This window comes from Cyprinodon variegatus, unplaced genomic scaffold (genome assembly GCF_000732505.1).
Source record: "Cyprinodon variegatus isolate N-32 unplaced genomic scaffold, C_variegatus-1.0 Scaffold678, whole genome shotgun sequence".
NCBI classification, from domain to species: domain Eukaryota; kingdom Metazoa; phylum Chordata; class Actinopteri; order Cyprinodontiformes; family Cyprinodontidae; genus Cyprinodon; species Cyprinodon variegatus.
This window is the reverse complement of record NW_015151131.1, coordinates 441,085-457,685: the sequence shown is the minus strand read 5'-3', so window position 1 is coordinate 457,685 and position 16,601 is coordinate 441,085. Positions and strand designations below refer to the sequence as shown.

The window sequence follows — 16,601 nt, the reverse complement described above, 5'->3', positions numbered from 1 at the left end:
AGTAACTGTCTGTTAATATTATTCATAGCCCTTGATTATTTGTTGATTTTTAAACTAATAAAAGCAAGTTCACAACTTAGAAGAGAAAATCTCACATGAAAGTAACGTGTTCATTGGTATTGAGCCCCTTATCAATCCAAAACCCCCTAAATGAAGTAAAGATTAACGAACTGCCTTCGGAAGTCATCTAGATGGTAAATCTTTGTGTAAAAAATTCTCAACATACAGACAGGGCAGGGACAATATTGCGGATTTAGGCTATTAAAACTGTCTCAGTTACACACGTCACACCAAACTAGCAGTTCTCACCATTAAACAAGGTGGTGGTAGCATCATGTTGGGGGAATGTTGGCCTTCAGCAGAGACAATGAAATAAGTAAATTGGGGTATTGATTAAAATAAATGGCAGTAAATTTGGGGACAAAACCTTCAGGGAGAACCACAGTGGAAAGCTTTAGATCAAAACATATTAATTTCTGCAGAATGACCTAGTCAAAGTCCAGAATCATATTCATAATGGAACAAGCTGGGATTCAATACACCCCTCTGCTATTGGCTGCTAGACTTCCTCACCAACAGACCTCAGTCAGTCCGGGTCGGACAGAACATAAGCAGTTATATATACATATATGCATATGTATATACATATGTATATATATATGTATATATATGTTTTTTTTTCTTCCACACTGCTTACATTTGATCACTGCTGCACTTTATGGAATTTAGTTAATAGATGATTTACTGAAAAGTTGTTTTAAATTAAATTTTGCGTTGTATACACTCTGTATACAAAATGACAATTAATGTTGTCTAAGTCTAATCCTGAATCATATTAAAATATCAACAGCAAAACTTAAAAAGAAAAACTAGATGTGTGGAGCAGATAAAGAAGTAACTCAACAAACTAGCAGCACATTTTTTTTTTGCATTTTAAAATCATGTTTCCATTTAGAAGACCTTTAAAAACATGACTTTATCTGTGAAGATTGTAGACAACTAAATGTTTCAGTAATATAGAGAAACTATATTTATTGACATACACAAATGATTGCTTTGCATCTGACTGCATTCCCTCCTCTGAGGCATCTATGAGGTCTGCTTCCTCACAGGCGGAGATCTTCTGTGGACACGGAGCAGCACAAGGAGCAGCACGAGCCTTTCAACAGCCAACTGAGACAAAGCGACAGGAGGATAAAAACAGAAGACTTTTTAACATCCCAGGGATAAATGCACATCAGGTGAGCTCCTTTTGCAATACAAGATATTATTTGATTCTTTTTCCTAATAGATACCAGAATTATTGCATATAACTAATAAGATAATTAGAGTTTTATAACCTTACAGTCTATGATGAGATATGATCAGATCATTAAAAACCATACCTGCTTTTTGCTCAATTCTGTTTTGATATCTATTTAAATTACAAACTTTTTTGCATTTAGCCTTTTGATTTCATATTCTATATCTATTTTTCTGATCTCTGCCTGCCCTTCTGTTAGCAGACTTATAAGGAGGGCTCTTGGCTTCTGCAGCAATCCCCCCTGCGGGGCTGAGCTCTTTTGGCTGGCTCAACACTTCCTTAGCAGAGGGGCTGCTGGCAGGAGCCACATCTGAACAGGTAACGCAGACAAACAAGCAGACAACAGACAAAAACTGTCACTGGATCCAGCTTTTGAAAAAGTAAAGATTCTAATATATTTGCTGGGTTTCCTTCTGACTCTTAAACAAGCAGGCAGATTGTATTCGCCGCACGGTTTGTGCTCATTAGTCACTGAGTGTTTGCAAACGGGCTTGTTTGTGTCTTTCTCTGCAAAGGTCATGAAGCCTCGAGAGGCTGAGCTCGTCACTGAAATCTCAAAGGTAAATTTCTCTCATCAGCAACTTGGTTTAGTTAAAGAGACAGTATGTGTAAACTTTCCCTCCAACTATTTTAATATTATCAGATTATTCCTGTCCAGTGTGGAAAATTTACATTTTTCTTTTTTGAGTTATCTTAGAGCTACTTCATATGTGCTGAATCTTAGAAAGTGTTTCTAATACTGACCTATGAATGGAGGAGTCGGCATTTTCCTCAACTTCATGCATAAGAAAAATATATATATATATATTTTTATACATATGTTTATTGGTTATTTTTCCATTTTAATAAAGACAAACACACATTAACATAACAATACACCGGCTTAAAAAAAAAAAAAAAAAGTAAATATATATATAAATTAAATAAATGAAGTGATAAAATAAAATCAAGACCAGTATACAATATAAAGGGATCCCAAATATTATGAAACATATCATCTCTATTATGTAATTTACTAGTTAAAAAGTCCAGTGAGACATATTCAAGGACGATCCGTTGCCATTGTGTTGTGGATGGAACCTTATCTGTTATCCAGTTCAAGAGGACACATTTTCTAGCGCAGAATGTAAGCATCCTGTAAAGGTGTTTTTCACAATTCTTCTTAAGGCTTTTGTTTGTCACTCCCAGTAACATATGCATTGGATTACACTCAGTGCTAATGGGGAAGATCTTATCCAACTCTTTCTTTATACTGAACCAGAATTGTTGAATTTTCCTACAGGACCAAAGACAGTGAGTTAGGTTACCCACCTCAATTTTACAAGAAAAATATTTTTAATGTTTCTTTTAATTTCTAATTTCTAATTTTTTTTTATATTGTCATTTTGCTGGTGAAGAATCCCAGTCATTCAGGTCATAATCATTCCAAAAAGTGTGTTTGTTTGAAGTTTGAAGACGTTTCGCCTCCCATTCAGGAAGCTTTTTCAATTCAAAATGTCAGAATTAGAGTTGAGTTACAAACTTTATAAAGTGGCCCAAAAACAAAGAAAACATGCAAATTGAACCAAAGGACGGGTCTACCCCTTAGGAATGAGGAGTTGTTTGGGTTCTTTGTTAGCCTGAAACATCCTATACTGGTCTACGCCTTTGAAAGGGGGGTCGTTAGGGGGAAGTGTTGGCCTGGCTGATCAGGCGAGATGTTTTGGTCCCGTTTGGGTTCCGATGATAGCTGGTGGAATCAACTCTATCGCTGCGTTGTAGGTTTTTGAAAGCTGAAACCTGAGTCCACCCTCTCTGTTTGAGGTTGTTGTTTTTTCTTAACATAAATGGCTTCTTTAACACCCCTTTCAAACCACCTGTCTTCTTCTTCTTTCTGGTCCTCAAATCAGTGTCCTTCGTCCTTAAAGTGTAGATGGACAGCCGAGTCTTGTCCAGAGGAGGGCGCTCTTCTATGTTGGTTGAGAGGTTGTTTGGTTTCCCCAATTTGTCTAAGGATCTCGTTTGGTTTGTTCTGTTGCTTGTTGATTTGACAAACACCCAGTTTGGGTAGCCACAGGTTTGGAGAGCATCTATTTATTTTTTATTTTTGAGTTTTTCCAGCACTATGGCTGATTTTTTTGACAGTAGGCTGACAGGAAAGGGGGATGAGAGAGGGGGACAGACATGTGGCAAAGGACCACAGGCTGGATTCAAACCCGGGCCCACCGCATCGAGGACTAAGGCCTCCGTAAATGAGTCGTGCGTCCTAACCACTGCAACACCTGCCCTCCCTGGAGAGCATCTTTGATGTGTCTCTGAGGGAAACACAAAGAACTTCTTGGAATCATGGTTTTATATTTAGAATTTAGAAAAATAAAGCTGAAGTGTAGCTCATAAACAAAGTAAAAGCTGTTCTGAAGTCTCCTAGCACTTAATACTGCTCCTAATGTGATAACCATTAAGTTAGCGGCATGGAACTTTCCCAGGGAGAGAAAACCTTTGGTAGAAAATGCTGGAGAGCAGGTCTGCAAGCACTAGATCACAGGGAATTAATAAATCACATAAATGGGGAAGCTCCTCCAGCTCCTCCTGTATGCATCCTTTTATTACCTCAGCTTGGGCTGCACCCCCGATGTTGCTAACATGGTGGAAAATAATGAATATAATAATTGTATAATTACTAGTCTGCACAGACTTTGTTTCTGTTTGTTTCATTTTAAACAAAGAGGAATGCTAAAGGATCTGAGGTAGTGAGCTTTTCTCAAATTGGAGACGATAGTTTTCGTTTATTCTTGTGTCATAAAGCTATCAAGCTACACATGTGCATACAAATACAAATTCCACAAATACAAATCCCAACTAAGGGATGACAGGCTTCAGTACAAACAGCACTGTTATTCTACACTCCATTAATGGCTTGTTTAAAAAATAAATCATGCAAGATGTGATTCCATTTTTATTTGTAAAATTGAACCACATGTCATTTGCTTTTCACATCAGTATTAAAACTACTATGTACTTTTTAATGCAAATATCCTATAAAATAAAGTTGCTATTGAACTATTGTTGAAAGGGTGTGAAATCTTTTGCATGGCACTGTGATCTGATGTCATTGTTTATCTTTTTAGTTACAATGCATGGTCACAGAACTCAAAACGGGTTTTACCAGCGCCTTGCTGGAGCTCAGTCAGATCCAGCAAGGAGACTCGCACCTGAGGGAGAAGCTGGAGGAGAACAGGAGGAGCTGTCAGAAGAAAGCTTTCCGGTTGGAGGCTCTGGTGGAGTCACTGAGGGTGAGATCCTGTTTGCCTGTGATCCCGGCTGGCTTTAGAATATACAGATCCATGGCATTCTGTCTTTCCTTAGGAAGAACTTGGAGTGCTGAGGTGTCAGATTGTGCAGCTGTACAGCAGCAGACACAGGACTGATCAGGATGGAAAGAGCTCCATGTCCAAACCAACAGAAAGGTACGATCTCAGATGTGGAGCTGCACAGATAGGAAGCCAGATGTTTTACTCCTGCTAAGTAGAGCAGATCTTTCTATACAGGCCTGTCATTTGGACTGCAGGCATGGATCTGATTTTATGGTAATAGTGCACTAAAAGGAACATAGAACAAGATATCCCTCCAGGAATTCCACTAACGCGTTTTTTCAATTAACGTCAGACACCTAAAGCTATCTGTTTATAGTCTGTCCTTGGATTCATCATTAAGTTAAAGACATTGAAAAATTGCACAATTTAAATCCAATCCAAAGCAATGTAAAACCTGTAAAATAGCATTAACCTAAAACTCTATAATATATGATTTTTTTTGTTATATTCATTCCTATTAAACTGTTACTCTGATTAGCAGGTTTCATACAGGAAGGTCATTGGTGCATCATCTCCAACCCAAGATTCCAGTCATCAGAACCATTTATTTATTGTAAATTAACATCCAATGCAAATAGTTTATAGGTTCATTAAAAATACATTTCTAAAAACACTTTGGGTTTTTGAGTCAAAGTTTTTAAAATGGGGAATATTTGCTTTGGTCTCAGACCTTTTTGTGCTAGCCATTAGCTTTAGCCTCCAGGGGCAATTATGGTCATTTGTATTCTTACTGTATAAAGGAAAATGTTTCTGAAATAATTATTTCATCTTTTTGGATAACATAGTTAGGAAGAATTTGGTGTTCATAATATATACTGTAGCTAATTCTTCCTGTTAAAAGGGAGTCTTTCCTCTCCACTGTCGCTACAAGCATACTTGGTGTGAGGGGTTGCCTTTGAGTCAATGAGTCGATGCAATCAACTGGTTTTCCTTAGATAGAAAACTTTATGACTGTATGATCTGGTTAAATTGTCTCTGTTAAGTGCCTTGATGATGACTTGTTGTGAATTGGCACTATATAAATAAACTGAATTGAATATTATAACATTGTGATCATGTTTAAAAACCAGTTTAAATTGGAATTAAATGTCTAATTAGGCAAAACATTTCCAAAGGTGAAGAACTATGTAGAAATAGTTCAGACTGATTGCAAAAAGCAAGAAAACAGGTCTGGTCTTTGTTATCATAGTCAAACCAGCTGAGACATTTCTACATCTGTCCACTGTCTCTGTCCAGCGGTCCAGCAGAGCCGGTTGGGGACCAGAGAATTTGCCGGTGTCCATCTCCTCCAGCAGCCTGCCTTTCCAGAGGGAAACTGCTGCTTCACTGTTTCCTCCAGGGTCTAAAAGCTGGGCTGAGTGAAGGAACAGGTCAGTCCATGAATACCAGACGTTCTGACATGTGCAACTGTTTTATCTTTAAAGTGGAATTGATTGTAATTCATCAGATCAACAAAAGCTGGAAACAACTGTATTTACGTCCAAAACGCAGAATTTGATTTGGAGTCCAGTGCACCAATAATCACTCTCTATCTAATATAATATAATTCTCAATCATTTGAATTAATTTGTTAAATCTCTATCCAGTAGTTTTTTAGATAAGGGTATTGTTGTTAACTTAGGGTGATGATGGAGGAGCAGGTTTCATCACTTGAGCCTCTGGAAATTGCAATATCTTCTGGGTTAATAAAAAAATGACAATAGTAAAGGGATTATAATCAGGTTTTAACGGCAACAATAGATTCACTCTGCCTGTTAACATAATTAGATAACAGAAAGATATATTTTATTCATAAACCTTCAAACTGAGGTCCTTTGTAAGAAAAGTTTATTTTTTTAGCTTTAGTTTCTAAGTGGGAGGCTAAGCACTCTCGTGCGCCCTCTGGTGGCCATGGAAACCTCAAGCAGCGGTTTATTGCAGACTACCTCTGAAGTAACCTGACAACATGCATCTAACCTGACAACAGCCAGATGCATGTCTATGCATCTGGCTGTTGTCAGGACTATGGGGTGAACTTTGTTCCACTATTTCTGCAAAAAAAAAAAGGAAGAAAAAAAGAAAGAAAAAATAAAAAATATTGCAAATTAAAATTTAAAAGAGCAAATTAACTTTGAACAACTTTAAAATAAAAAAAGGTTTTAAGGGCAACTTTTTCAAAAAAAAAATTTCACAAATGTTTTTTCTGTTTTCAAGATTGATTTCTACAAATTGTATTATTTTCAAAATGAATTATACAGATCACAATCTCTTCCAAGCCCAAAAAGGGTTGCTCTTCACCAATCCCAATGCTTTTGCCAACATCCATGCAGAACATTAGAAAGGCATCTTCACTTCTCACTCCAGGAGATGAAATACAATTTGAACAAAAAAACAACCTTAATCCATTAAACTCAATCAGAAAAAGGAAAAAATAAAAACAAGACTTTGCCCCCTTATACAGGGATATATAAGCAAAGGGACTATAGATACAATTTCTTTACATGCTGATGATATTTTACTGTTCATAACCAATCTTCAGTGTACTATACTAATGCTCCTGGATACAATCTCTCAGTTTGGCAGGTTCTCGGTTTATCAACTGATCTAAGAGTGAACTGATGCCAATTAAGGTCAATTTTTTTTTAACCTTAATTTAATTTGCTGTATGAAGCTAACTCTCCACCCCTTGTGGTGAAGCTGGACGTTTTGGAGATCTCTTCCCATTTATTTCCCTGGTGAGAAGAATCAATGCAATAAAAATGACTTTTTTTCCTCAGATCCTTTCCTTGTTCCAAAATATCCCCATATTTTTACCTAAGAATAAAAAAAAAAAAACTTGATTCCATAATCGTTCCATTTCTATGGGGCTATAAACTGCACCGAATTAGCAAAGCTCACCTTTGCAAGGCAAAATTGGAGGGCGGACTGGCCCTTCCCAATTTTTCATTTTATTATTACTCTTATATGTTATTGCAATTTGGCTAGATCGTAATTTTACACAATCTAAGTGGATTATTATGGAAAAGGAAGATTGCAGCCCTCATGACATTGGTGCTTTTATTCTACAACCAACAAGCTTAGATACCTTAGCATACAACAATAACCGCATCATTCACAATACTATACATATTTGGAAACAGATAACATCCCAGTTTGGTATTAAATCTATATCTACATTATTGCCAATAGCAAATAATCCTTCATTCGTCCCCTCCACTGTAAATTCAGGTTATACACAATGGAAAGATCTAGACACTGGGACTGTTGGTGACCTGTTGATGGGTGGTAAATTTGCCTCTTTCTCTCAACTTTAAGACAAATTTGTTCTCCATAAACACAATCGTCTTAGATAGCTACAGGTCAGGGGATATGCCAAAAAACACATGCGCACTTTAGAGCACTTCTGTTTCGTTTTGACTTTGCGTTGTCTTTTTATTTCACGTTCACATAAAAAAAAAAGAGGACAAATTGGTATTGTTGATGTTTGAATTTTCATGTCGGTTTCCTCAATAAAACTGAAACACACAAAAAAAGAATTTGCAAAAATAATGTTTGAATATAGAAAAATAATTTTAGAAAACAGCAAAGTTACTCTCAAAACCTTGTTTAATTATTCGCTTTTCAAAGTTCAATTTCTGCATTTTTCAAGTTTTCATGTAAAAGAAATGTTTTGTACTTTCAAAAAATGGAGCAAAAATATATTTCAACCACTTCTGAGGTCTTTGTTGCAAAATGCAAGTTTAAATTCTTTAAACAATACAAAGGGTCCTCAGTAAATAAACAGTTGATCATTTGAGCATTAAGAGATTCCACTTTGGTTCTGCAGATGCTCGACATCAGGTGGCGATGCAGCTCCTGCACTCTGAGTGGGAATATGTGTCAACTCTAAACCAGCTGTATGAAAAGTACAAAACGCCTCCAGGCCATCAGACCGACATGGAGCAATAGTGAGCCTTACCTCAGTTAAAATATTCTTAAAACTGGAGGGAAAGTTGGAGATTTTCAGAGATTTATTTTATCTTTTCCATGAGCCAGTCAGACATATGTGACGTATGTGGAGCAGCTCCTGCAGCGACATGTGCACTTCAGGAACACCCTGCAAGAAAGGTTATCTGCAGAACACTGGAAATCTCTAGTTGGAGACATCGTGGTTCAGCTTATTGGCCAAAATGATGTGAGCCCCCCCCTTTCTTTTTTATTCACTCAAAGACCTTGAAGCCTGTTCTGGCGACCAATGGTTAGAAGGCCGTTCCATATTAACTCTGGCTTTGGTTGTTCCAGACAGCTTTTTCAGACGTGTACCTTGGATACACGACGACTCTGGCATCATTCCTCTCACTTGAGTTCAGCCGACTGAATCAGCAGGAGAAAAGTGACCAAACGCAGGTACATGTTGCAATGAGCTGACCTTTCAGCATCTTATAACAACACGGTCATGTTGGGGGGTGACATCTTTCTGTTGATTCTCCCAGAGGGGCCAGATGGAGAGAGAGGAAATAAAACTGCTCTCTTTGCTGCTGGCTCCTGTTGCTCGCATCCACGGCTACCTGAGTCACATTCAGGTGAGTTAGACGGAATTTTGAAATTAACCGTTAATGCATTATGATATCTGAGTTTTTTATCCCTATTAAAGAACCTGCTGCAGTGGACTGGTAAGGAGCATCCTGACTGCAGCCTCCTGCTGGGGTCTGAACGAGCTCTGAGGAGCATTTTGTCTCGTTGTCACGTGATTTTGGAGGAGGATGTTCGATGGGAGGAAGAGGAAAGAGCAGAGCAAAGGTCAGAAAGTTTTACCCAAAGGGTAAAGGGTTTTATACTATATACTGTTCTGTTAAAACAATTACATACATCAACCGTTTTAATTATTAGCTTTTAATTACACTTTGGGACCAATCTTTATGATTATTAACATATATCTTAAAACTAAAACTGGGCAACAAGCCTGAACTTATTGTAGATCTAATTTTATCTTATCTCTTATTACACAAATACGATGAAATGTACAGTCTGTTAAATAAGTCTTTGAACTTCCTGCTATTTTTCAAGTTCTCCAACTTAGAAATCATGGAGGGGAGAATTTGCAAAATAGCAGGAAGTCCAAATACTTTACGAGGGGCGTTCAATAAGTAATGCCCCTGACCCACTTCAACATGTTTGATCAACCTGAAATTTTGCATGTGAAATTATTTAAACCTCTATAGATTAAATAGGAAATTACAGCTATGAACTAATTGTGGTTTCTGATTTACAGGCGTTCAAACTGAGTCAAGTCTGTGTTTTTGCATTTGAAAGGACGCACCCAACGGGAGACTTTTGATCAAATAAAAGTAACTTATAGATATAATGTCACATAAAAACATTTTGCAAGGTCATATAATGGGCATCATCACCATAAGTTACTTTAATTTATTTAAAAGTCCTCTCCAATAGAAAAACCAGATCACTGCTCGACACTCAACAGGCTCCATTTCAGACTTTACTCAGTTCAAACACCTGTAAGTCAGAAACCACAAATAGTTCAGAGCTGTAATTTGCTGCTTAATCTATAGAGATTTAAATAACCTCACATGCAAAATTTCAGCTGGATCAAACATCTGGAAGTGTGTCAGGGGCATTACTTGTTGAACGCCCCTCTTAGTTTTATGTCTATTTTCAGGTTACAGACAAAAAGCCAAAACAAATGCTTTTGTTAGCCGGGCTCTGCATGGCGTCGTTCTGACTGGATATTTGAACACTATATGAATATATAATTGGTGAATTGCATGGATTCAGGTTTAAAACATGCAAAAAACATCTCCAAAGCATGTTTGAAAGTTTGTACAGAGTTTTTAGGTCTGAATGTCTGGCTGTGACTCCTTTAATGGTTTGCTAGCCATTAAACCAAACTACCTCTGTGTTTATCTCATCTGTCTGTGTTCAGTTTTTAACATTAGGCATCAGGCCGCTGTCAAATTTCAACTGCCTTTTAAGACGTCAGTCTTGGATCAGAGGCTCAGGTTTACAGTGTAGTGTGAAAAAAGTATTCGACTGTTCACCCCAGTTAAATAAAAGGAGATTGATGGATTTCACTCAGTCGGCACATTTATTTTTATATCTTTGCAAACAGAGAAAAGTTCATCATAACAGCTCTTATGCTTGGTAATCAGCCCCGTTCTGATCTAGACAGAGTTTTTCTCCCTTACTTATAGTGAGGAAAAAGCTGTGAAGGTTGTGTTAAAATAAATTACACACTTTGGTTAAACAATAATAATTCTTGAGAAAGAATTTGGCTTGTTATGGAATAAGTTTTCCTTGTATGCACATTTTGTGGCCTTGCAGGTGAAAGAGGCTGAGTAAAAACATTTTTCACTGGATAAATAGCAAAATTAAATCCATGAAAGGAGAGAAACAACATTTTCCAACCAGAACAGTCAAAGGCTTCACGGCTGTGGATAAAGATGCTGTTCCTGCATCTTCCAGTTAACGACTGGCTGGAGCTTTTGGGGATTCAATGATTATTCTTGAACCTGTTGAGACATTTTGGGTCAGATGGTTGAGACGGTCAGCTCCAACAGGATACTGAGTCCAAATATACTGCAGAAATCTTCTTTAAAGCTGGATTCAAGGCAGGAAAAATATTTTTTCCATTTCTGCCAGGATTAGCTTCAGTTAAACACCAAAGTGTCAGTTACAAAAAGCCTGGTATAAATCTTTAAGGCTCTTATGTTATTGGGGCTTTAATTTTGTCCATGTGCACTGCAAAAAAATGAAATCTAAATTAGTAATTTTTTCTTTAAATAAGTGCATTTTTTCTTGAATTAAGGATTTAAGTGAGACACTTTGCCAATGGAACAAGACAATTTACACTTAATTAAGAAAAAAACAATTGCATTTTCTTATTTCAAGTGCATAACATCTAGATACCTTATTTTAATAGTAAAACTACTAATTCCATTGGCAAATAATCTTATCTACCTGCTCAAATTAGGGGTAAATACATTTAATTTAAGACCTTTTTACTCATTTTGAGATCATTTTTGCAGTGTGGGAACTCTGATTTGCAGATTTCACTCAAGGCATTTGTTTTTTTTTTTTGTGAATGCACTTTCTGTGTATCCAGTTGATTTTCCAATTCATTTCTCACTTTTAATTTTGGTTCCTTTATTTTTTTTTAAGTGGAAATGTTTAAATGTTGATCATAATTTGATGCTGAGAGGTTTATTCCCTCATATGAACAGTGGCCCCTGTGATGCTGCAGTTGCTGTTGTCTCTGGAAGCTGTTGCTCCAGGTGCCAGCGGTTAAATGAGGAGTCGAGCTCTTCTGCTCAGAGGTAAGAATCTGCCTCTGCAAGCAGGAGGAATGGGTTGAGATGCAGTCACCTGAAATGGGCTAAAATTTGGTAGATTGTGAGAAAGCAGGTTTTTAAGTGAGAAGTGGAAGTCTTTTTAAAGTTTCCCTCTGACAGAGATCTCCAGTGTGCTGTTCCCCTCACCAACGGGGTGGACGGCTGTCACTCGATGCGTCTGGAGTGCTGGTCCTGCAGCCCGGTACGGAGGAAGGGCCTCAGAAGAGACCAGGCCACCCTGAGCCAGCCAGTCCACAGCTGTAGTCCTGGCTGCTGCTCCCTGCTCACCCCAGACGCCACAGGATGGGGAGAAAACAGCGACTCTGGTCAGGGCACCTTCAGCCACCCCACAGTGAGATCCACCAACGATCTGGAGACATCACATGCAAACCACATGGAGGGCTGCGAGACGGACCCCGATGACACCTCTGCCTTCGATTACTCCTCTGTGACGTCCTGCAGCCCTGACGGCACCCTGCGCAGAGAGATGATGGACACCAACAGCGGGGAAGATGATGACGAAGAGGACAGCCAGGTTCCGGTGCTGCTGAAGCCGTCCTACAGCCGGCAGCAGCAGGAGCAGCAGCCCCCCACAGGGGAGACCAGAGGGAGAACTGTGTGCGTGAGGTGGCAGATTCCCAGAGTCACCCCTCATCCTCCTCTTAGGAGCCCTGCAGGGCCGTACATAGACGGGCCGACGCCGTGCCTCATCAGCTCCTTTGGAAAGAGGCTGGTCAGCGTGAGGAAAGGCTCCCCTCCTCCACATTTGAAAAGTGCCTTCAGGCCCATCTGGGATGATCCGTCTAAGCAGGTATTTATTTATTTAAATGTTTGTCAGTTTAGAAACGTTTTTGACCTGCTTTGCAAAAGCCTTCCTCTCCCTGCTAAAGAGGAACAATCATACAACATGATGCTGCCACCACCATGTCTCAGCATGAGGATAATGTCTTCAGGTTGATAAGCAATGTTTTTTTTCTCCATTTGGGCCCAAAATGTCCTTCATGTGTCCAACTGATAAGCTCTGCAGCTCCTCCTAGAGTCCTGCTGGAGGCAACTGTTCGCTTAATGAATGAGTCTCAAAGTAAAGGACAAGAGACGCAAAATCATACTTTAGTTTCAAATATTTGTCCAGAATTTTTTTATTATAAAAGTGATGGGTCAATGCAGTACTTTCCATTGATCTATAACATGAAATCCCATTAAGTAACATTGATGCGATGAAAATGTGGAGGTAGATTGACCCATACTGGCTGTTGCAGGTTCGAGTCCCGCCTTACTGACCTTTGCCGAATGTCTCTTCCCTCTTTTGTTCCTGTACTTTCAGAAATAACAAAGTAAAGGCCACTAGAGCCCAACAACAACAAAAAAGTGATATAAGCAAGTAAAAGAGGTGGAAAGTGGTGGACAGGGTCTATTTTTAGCTAAGCAGAAACTTTGGTCCAGGACTCATCATCCTTCTAGATGCTGCCTTGCTTTTAAACTTGTAATGGGAAAGAAATGAGTTCTACACATTCTGTGTTGAAGTGCAGGAGAGATTTCAGCCAACCAAATCGATAACATCTAGCTGATGTAGTTCTAGATAATGGACTTATATTGTGGGCTGCTCAGTGTCACAGAGGGTAGTACTGCTGCCTTGTAGCAAGAAGGTTCTGGGTGTGATTCCCAGCCCGGGGTCTTTCTGCATGTTCTCCCTGAGCATGTGTGGGTTCTCTCTGGGTACTCCAGCTTCCTCCCACAGTCCAGAAGCATGACTGTTAGGTTCATTGGTTAATCTAAATTCTTCTTAGGTGTGAGTTTGATGGACTGGTGACCTGTCCAGGGTGGACCCCGCCTCTCGCCCTTAGAAAGCTGGATATAGACACCAGCACCCCTCGCGACCAAGGGCGTAGGTTTGATTTCAACTTTGGTAGGACACTACTGGTCGGATTTCATTAGTCCTTTGCAAAAATATGTATGCTTGATGTGAAAATCAGGGTGTATTTCGTTTAAAGAGAACAGCAGCATTTCTTGCTACATTTATGCAAATTTTATAAGCACTACCAACACTAGATGCTGTTTATCAATGACTGACGCTTTACTGGCTCTGATGAATGAGGAAATAGGACTTTTTTCCACTTTGAAAAGGTTTACATTTGAAATCACCTAAGAAAGTAGGTAAATCTCTGCCTATTTAACAGAATATAGTCTAAATATGTCTGTTAAATGTAGATTTATACATTTTTTTGAAGATATAGAATTGTGCAGAGGTAAACAGAGGTAAAACCCACTCGTATCTTTTAAATGTTCTCTTTGTATCATTAAAACAAAACAAAATAATAGATTCAAGGGACGCCAAATAAATGTATTGTATTTACAGGAGCACTGGAACTAGAAGATGAACTGACACTGAGCATTTTATATATTAACTTCACTCTACAAGCTCTACATCTAGGCTGTAGTTACTCTGTTTAACCCATTTCATGTATTTTATTTATGGCTGAAACAATTCATTGGATTAATCAATTATTGAAATAATGTCAACAAATGTAGTAATCGATTGATCATTATGGAGTATCGAGACTCTAAAAGATGTCTTTAGCTCACAGAGCGACCAACTTAGAGCAAGAATTATACCAAAATTGGAAAAAATTGATAAACATTTTTCCATTTTAGATAAAACATGTTTTCGTCCGTCAATATTCCACATTCCAGAACTCCTCTACTGCTGCAACAACACTGTATTATAAATGATAAACATGATATTCACATCTAATTGTTGGTAGGGACAGGTAGGTCCGTCCAAAGTTTTGGTAGGGACCTATTCCCATGCTCGCTACCCCACTTGGGATAAACGTGATGGAAGATGGATGGAAGATGAATTGAGATTGTGTTGATTTTGGCGCCCCCAGGTGGCAAACAGCTATAAAAGCAAACGTTTTTTTTTTAAAAAGTTTACATATATTGTGTTATCATACGGAAGAGGATTAGGGCCACTGAAAAAAAAAAAAAAAAGTAAACTGATTTTTAAATTTTAAAAAAATTTTTTTGAGAAAAAAAGTCAGAATTCTGAGAAAAAAGTCAGAATTCTGAGATTAAAGTCAGAATTCTGAGAAAAAAAGTCAGAATTCTGAGAAAAAAGTCAGAATTCTGAGATTAAAGTCAGAATTCTGACTTTTTTCCCATACTATACTGAAATAAAATAAAAAAAACAGTTAACTTTTTTTTTTTTTCCAGTGGCCCTAATCCTCTTCCGTATTATCATGATAAAAGCCTCTTGCCAAGATGTGCCCTCTGTCTCACATTCTTCCTCTTCTCTACATCTAAATGACTTTTCGCAGCAGGCAGATTCAGCTCCAGAAAGGGACAACAGAGCAGGTTTCATTCCAGTTTCAGCACCAGGGAGGCACGACTTCCAAGCTTTTAATCCCAGCAGGGAAAAGCTCAGGTAATTTCTGTCATTGGCTTTAAAAGCATAACGACGCCTTGAACTTTATATAAATTTGTAGTTTTAACCTGTGTAGTTCAATCTTCCGTTTTTAAGGCTGGGGCGATGATACAGATGTGCACACAGGTTTAAACTGATTGTGAATATTGATCAGGTTCATGCTTTTTCAAAAGTTGTACTTTTTCATCATTCTGGATGTTCCTACAATCCTTGTAATAAAAAAGGAAAATTTCAAAATAAATGTCCTGGAAATAACAATACCTTTAATTAAAAATGAATTCAAATCTGACAGTAGTAGTTGTGGCATTTAAACCCACTTATACAGTGGAATTTTTCATTTCTCATTACTCCTGTAAATATAAGTGGGGTTGAAGATGTTTTAAGTATATCTTTTTAATCACTGTGTGATTATAAAAGCTGTTGCTATAGGTCCAAATAAATATCACATTCAAAATTAATTGAAAATGTCTATTGTATTAATATTATGTAGACAAATGCATCTTAATACAGCTTAACTAAATGTGTCTAAAACCTTTCCTTGTCGCTTCTTCTCCTCCAGACCAGCGCTTGCTCAGCAGCGAGGGAACCAAGCAGCACCAGCAGCAGGCGGGGGAGGACTGTGGGACAGTGAGGACAGTGAGGGACCCTGCAGCACAGTTTGACCTTTTGCAGGCGTCTCCAGAAGCACGGCGAGAAAAACCGGAGCTCAAGCCGGATAAATCACCCCAGATTTGAACTACTGAGTGCATGCTCCAGTGGAAACTACTGCTCCATTCTTTCTCCAGTGTGTAAGAAAACTAAGGCTACAACACCCTGGGTTTTTCTTTATTAATTTGGAACATAATATTTGCAGCTGGAATCAACAGGTATGTCGGTTTGAGGCATATGCAGCTGTGCTTGAAGATTTACCTGCTGCCACTAAAAAATGAAAATGACAAAAGTAGCAAATAAAAATGAAACAAAATGGAAATCATGACATTGATTTTGAATGTATAGAATTACAAACGTATTTATATATTAATCAATAAAGCCCCTGAACTAAAATTGTATTAAGCAACATCAATATCAGGTGTTTTCTGTTAAGTTCAGACTTCTGCACCTGTTGACAGATATGTTGTTTCGTTGTTCATGAGCAAGGCACTTTCATTTGTCTGGGACTAATTGATTTTTACAATTATAAATACAAAATCAATATATTTTACTGAATTATAATTTAG

At 38.1% G+C, this 16,601-nt stretch overlaps 1 protein-coding gene across 3 annotated transcripts; it reads left to right on the top strand.

Annotated features, from left to right (window-relative positions):
• The first annotated feature begins 940 nt into the window (after positions 1 to 940).
• Positions 941 to 16,487, top strand: LOC107097175. 3 transcript variants are annotated; one of them, XM_015394211.1, is made up of 15 exons: positions 941 to 1,241; positions 1,506 to 1,621; positions 1,819 to 1,863; positions 4,411 to 4,575; positions 4,653 to 4,749; positions 5,893 to 6,026; positions 8,462 to 8,582; positions 8,671 to 8,809; positions 8,917 to 9,021; positions 9,108 to 9,197; positions 9,269 to 9,414; positions 11,853 to 11,945; positions 12,081 to 12,771; positions 15,278 to 15,384; positions 15,944 to 16,487. In XM_015394211.1, exons 4-15 carry the CDS (start codon positions 4,416 to 4,418, stop codon positions 16,044 to 16,046), a joined length of 1,986 nt encoding a protein of 661 aa, XP_015249697.1. In that variant the 5' UTR covers positions 941 to 1,241; positions 1,506 to 1,621; positions 1,819 to 1,863; positions 4,411 to 4,415; the 3' UTR covers positions 16,047 to 16,487. The 3 variants fall into 3 exon arrangements, with proteins under 3 accessions (XP_015249697.1, XP_015249695.1, XP_015249696.1); XM_015394209.1 differs by having other exon boundaries at positions 4,649 to 4,749; positions 15,944 to 16,486; XM_015394210.1 differs by having other exon boundaries at positions 1,503 to 1,621; positions 4,649 to 4,749; positions 15,944 to 16,486.
• Positions 16,488 to 16,601: the final 114 nt, after the last annotated feature.

Bases quoted from the DNA above. Each gene is read 5' to 3' on its own strand.
- LOC107097175 (XM_015394209.1), top strand. From the start codon at position 1,822: ATGAAGCCTCGAGAGGCTGAGCTCGTCACTGAAATCTCAAAG. The intron at 4,576-4,648 runs GTGAGATCCTGT...GTCTTTCCTTAG, and splicing joins CTCTGGTGGAGTCACTGAGG to GAAGAACTTGGAGTGCTGAG. The intron at 15,385-15,943 runs GTAATTTCTGTC...CTTCTCCTCCAG, and splicing joins CCCAGCAGGGAAAAGCTCAG to ACCAGCGCTTGCTCAGCAGC.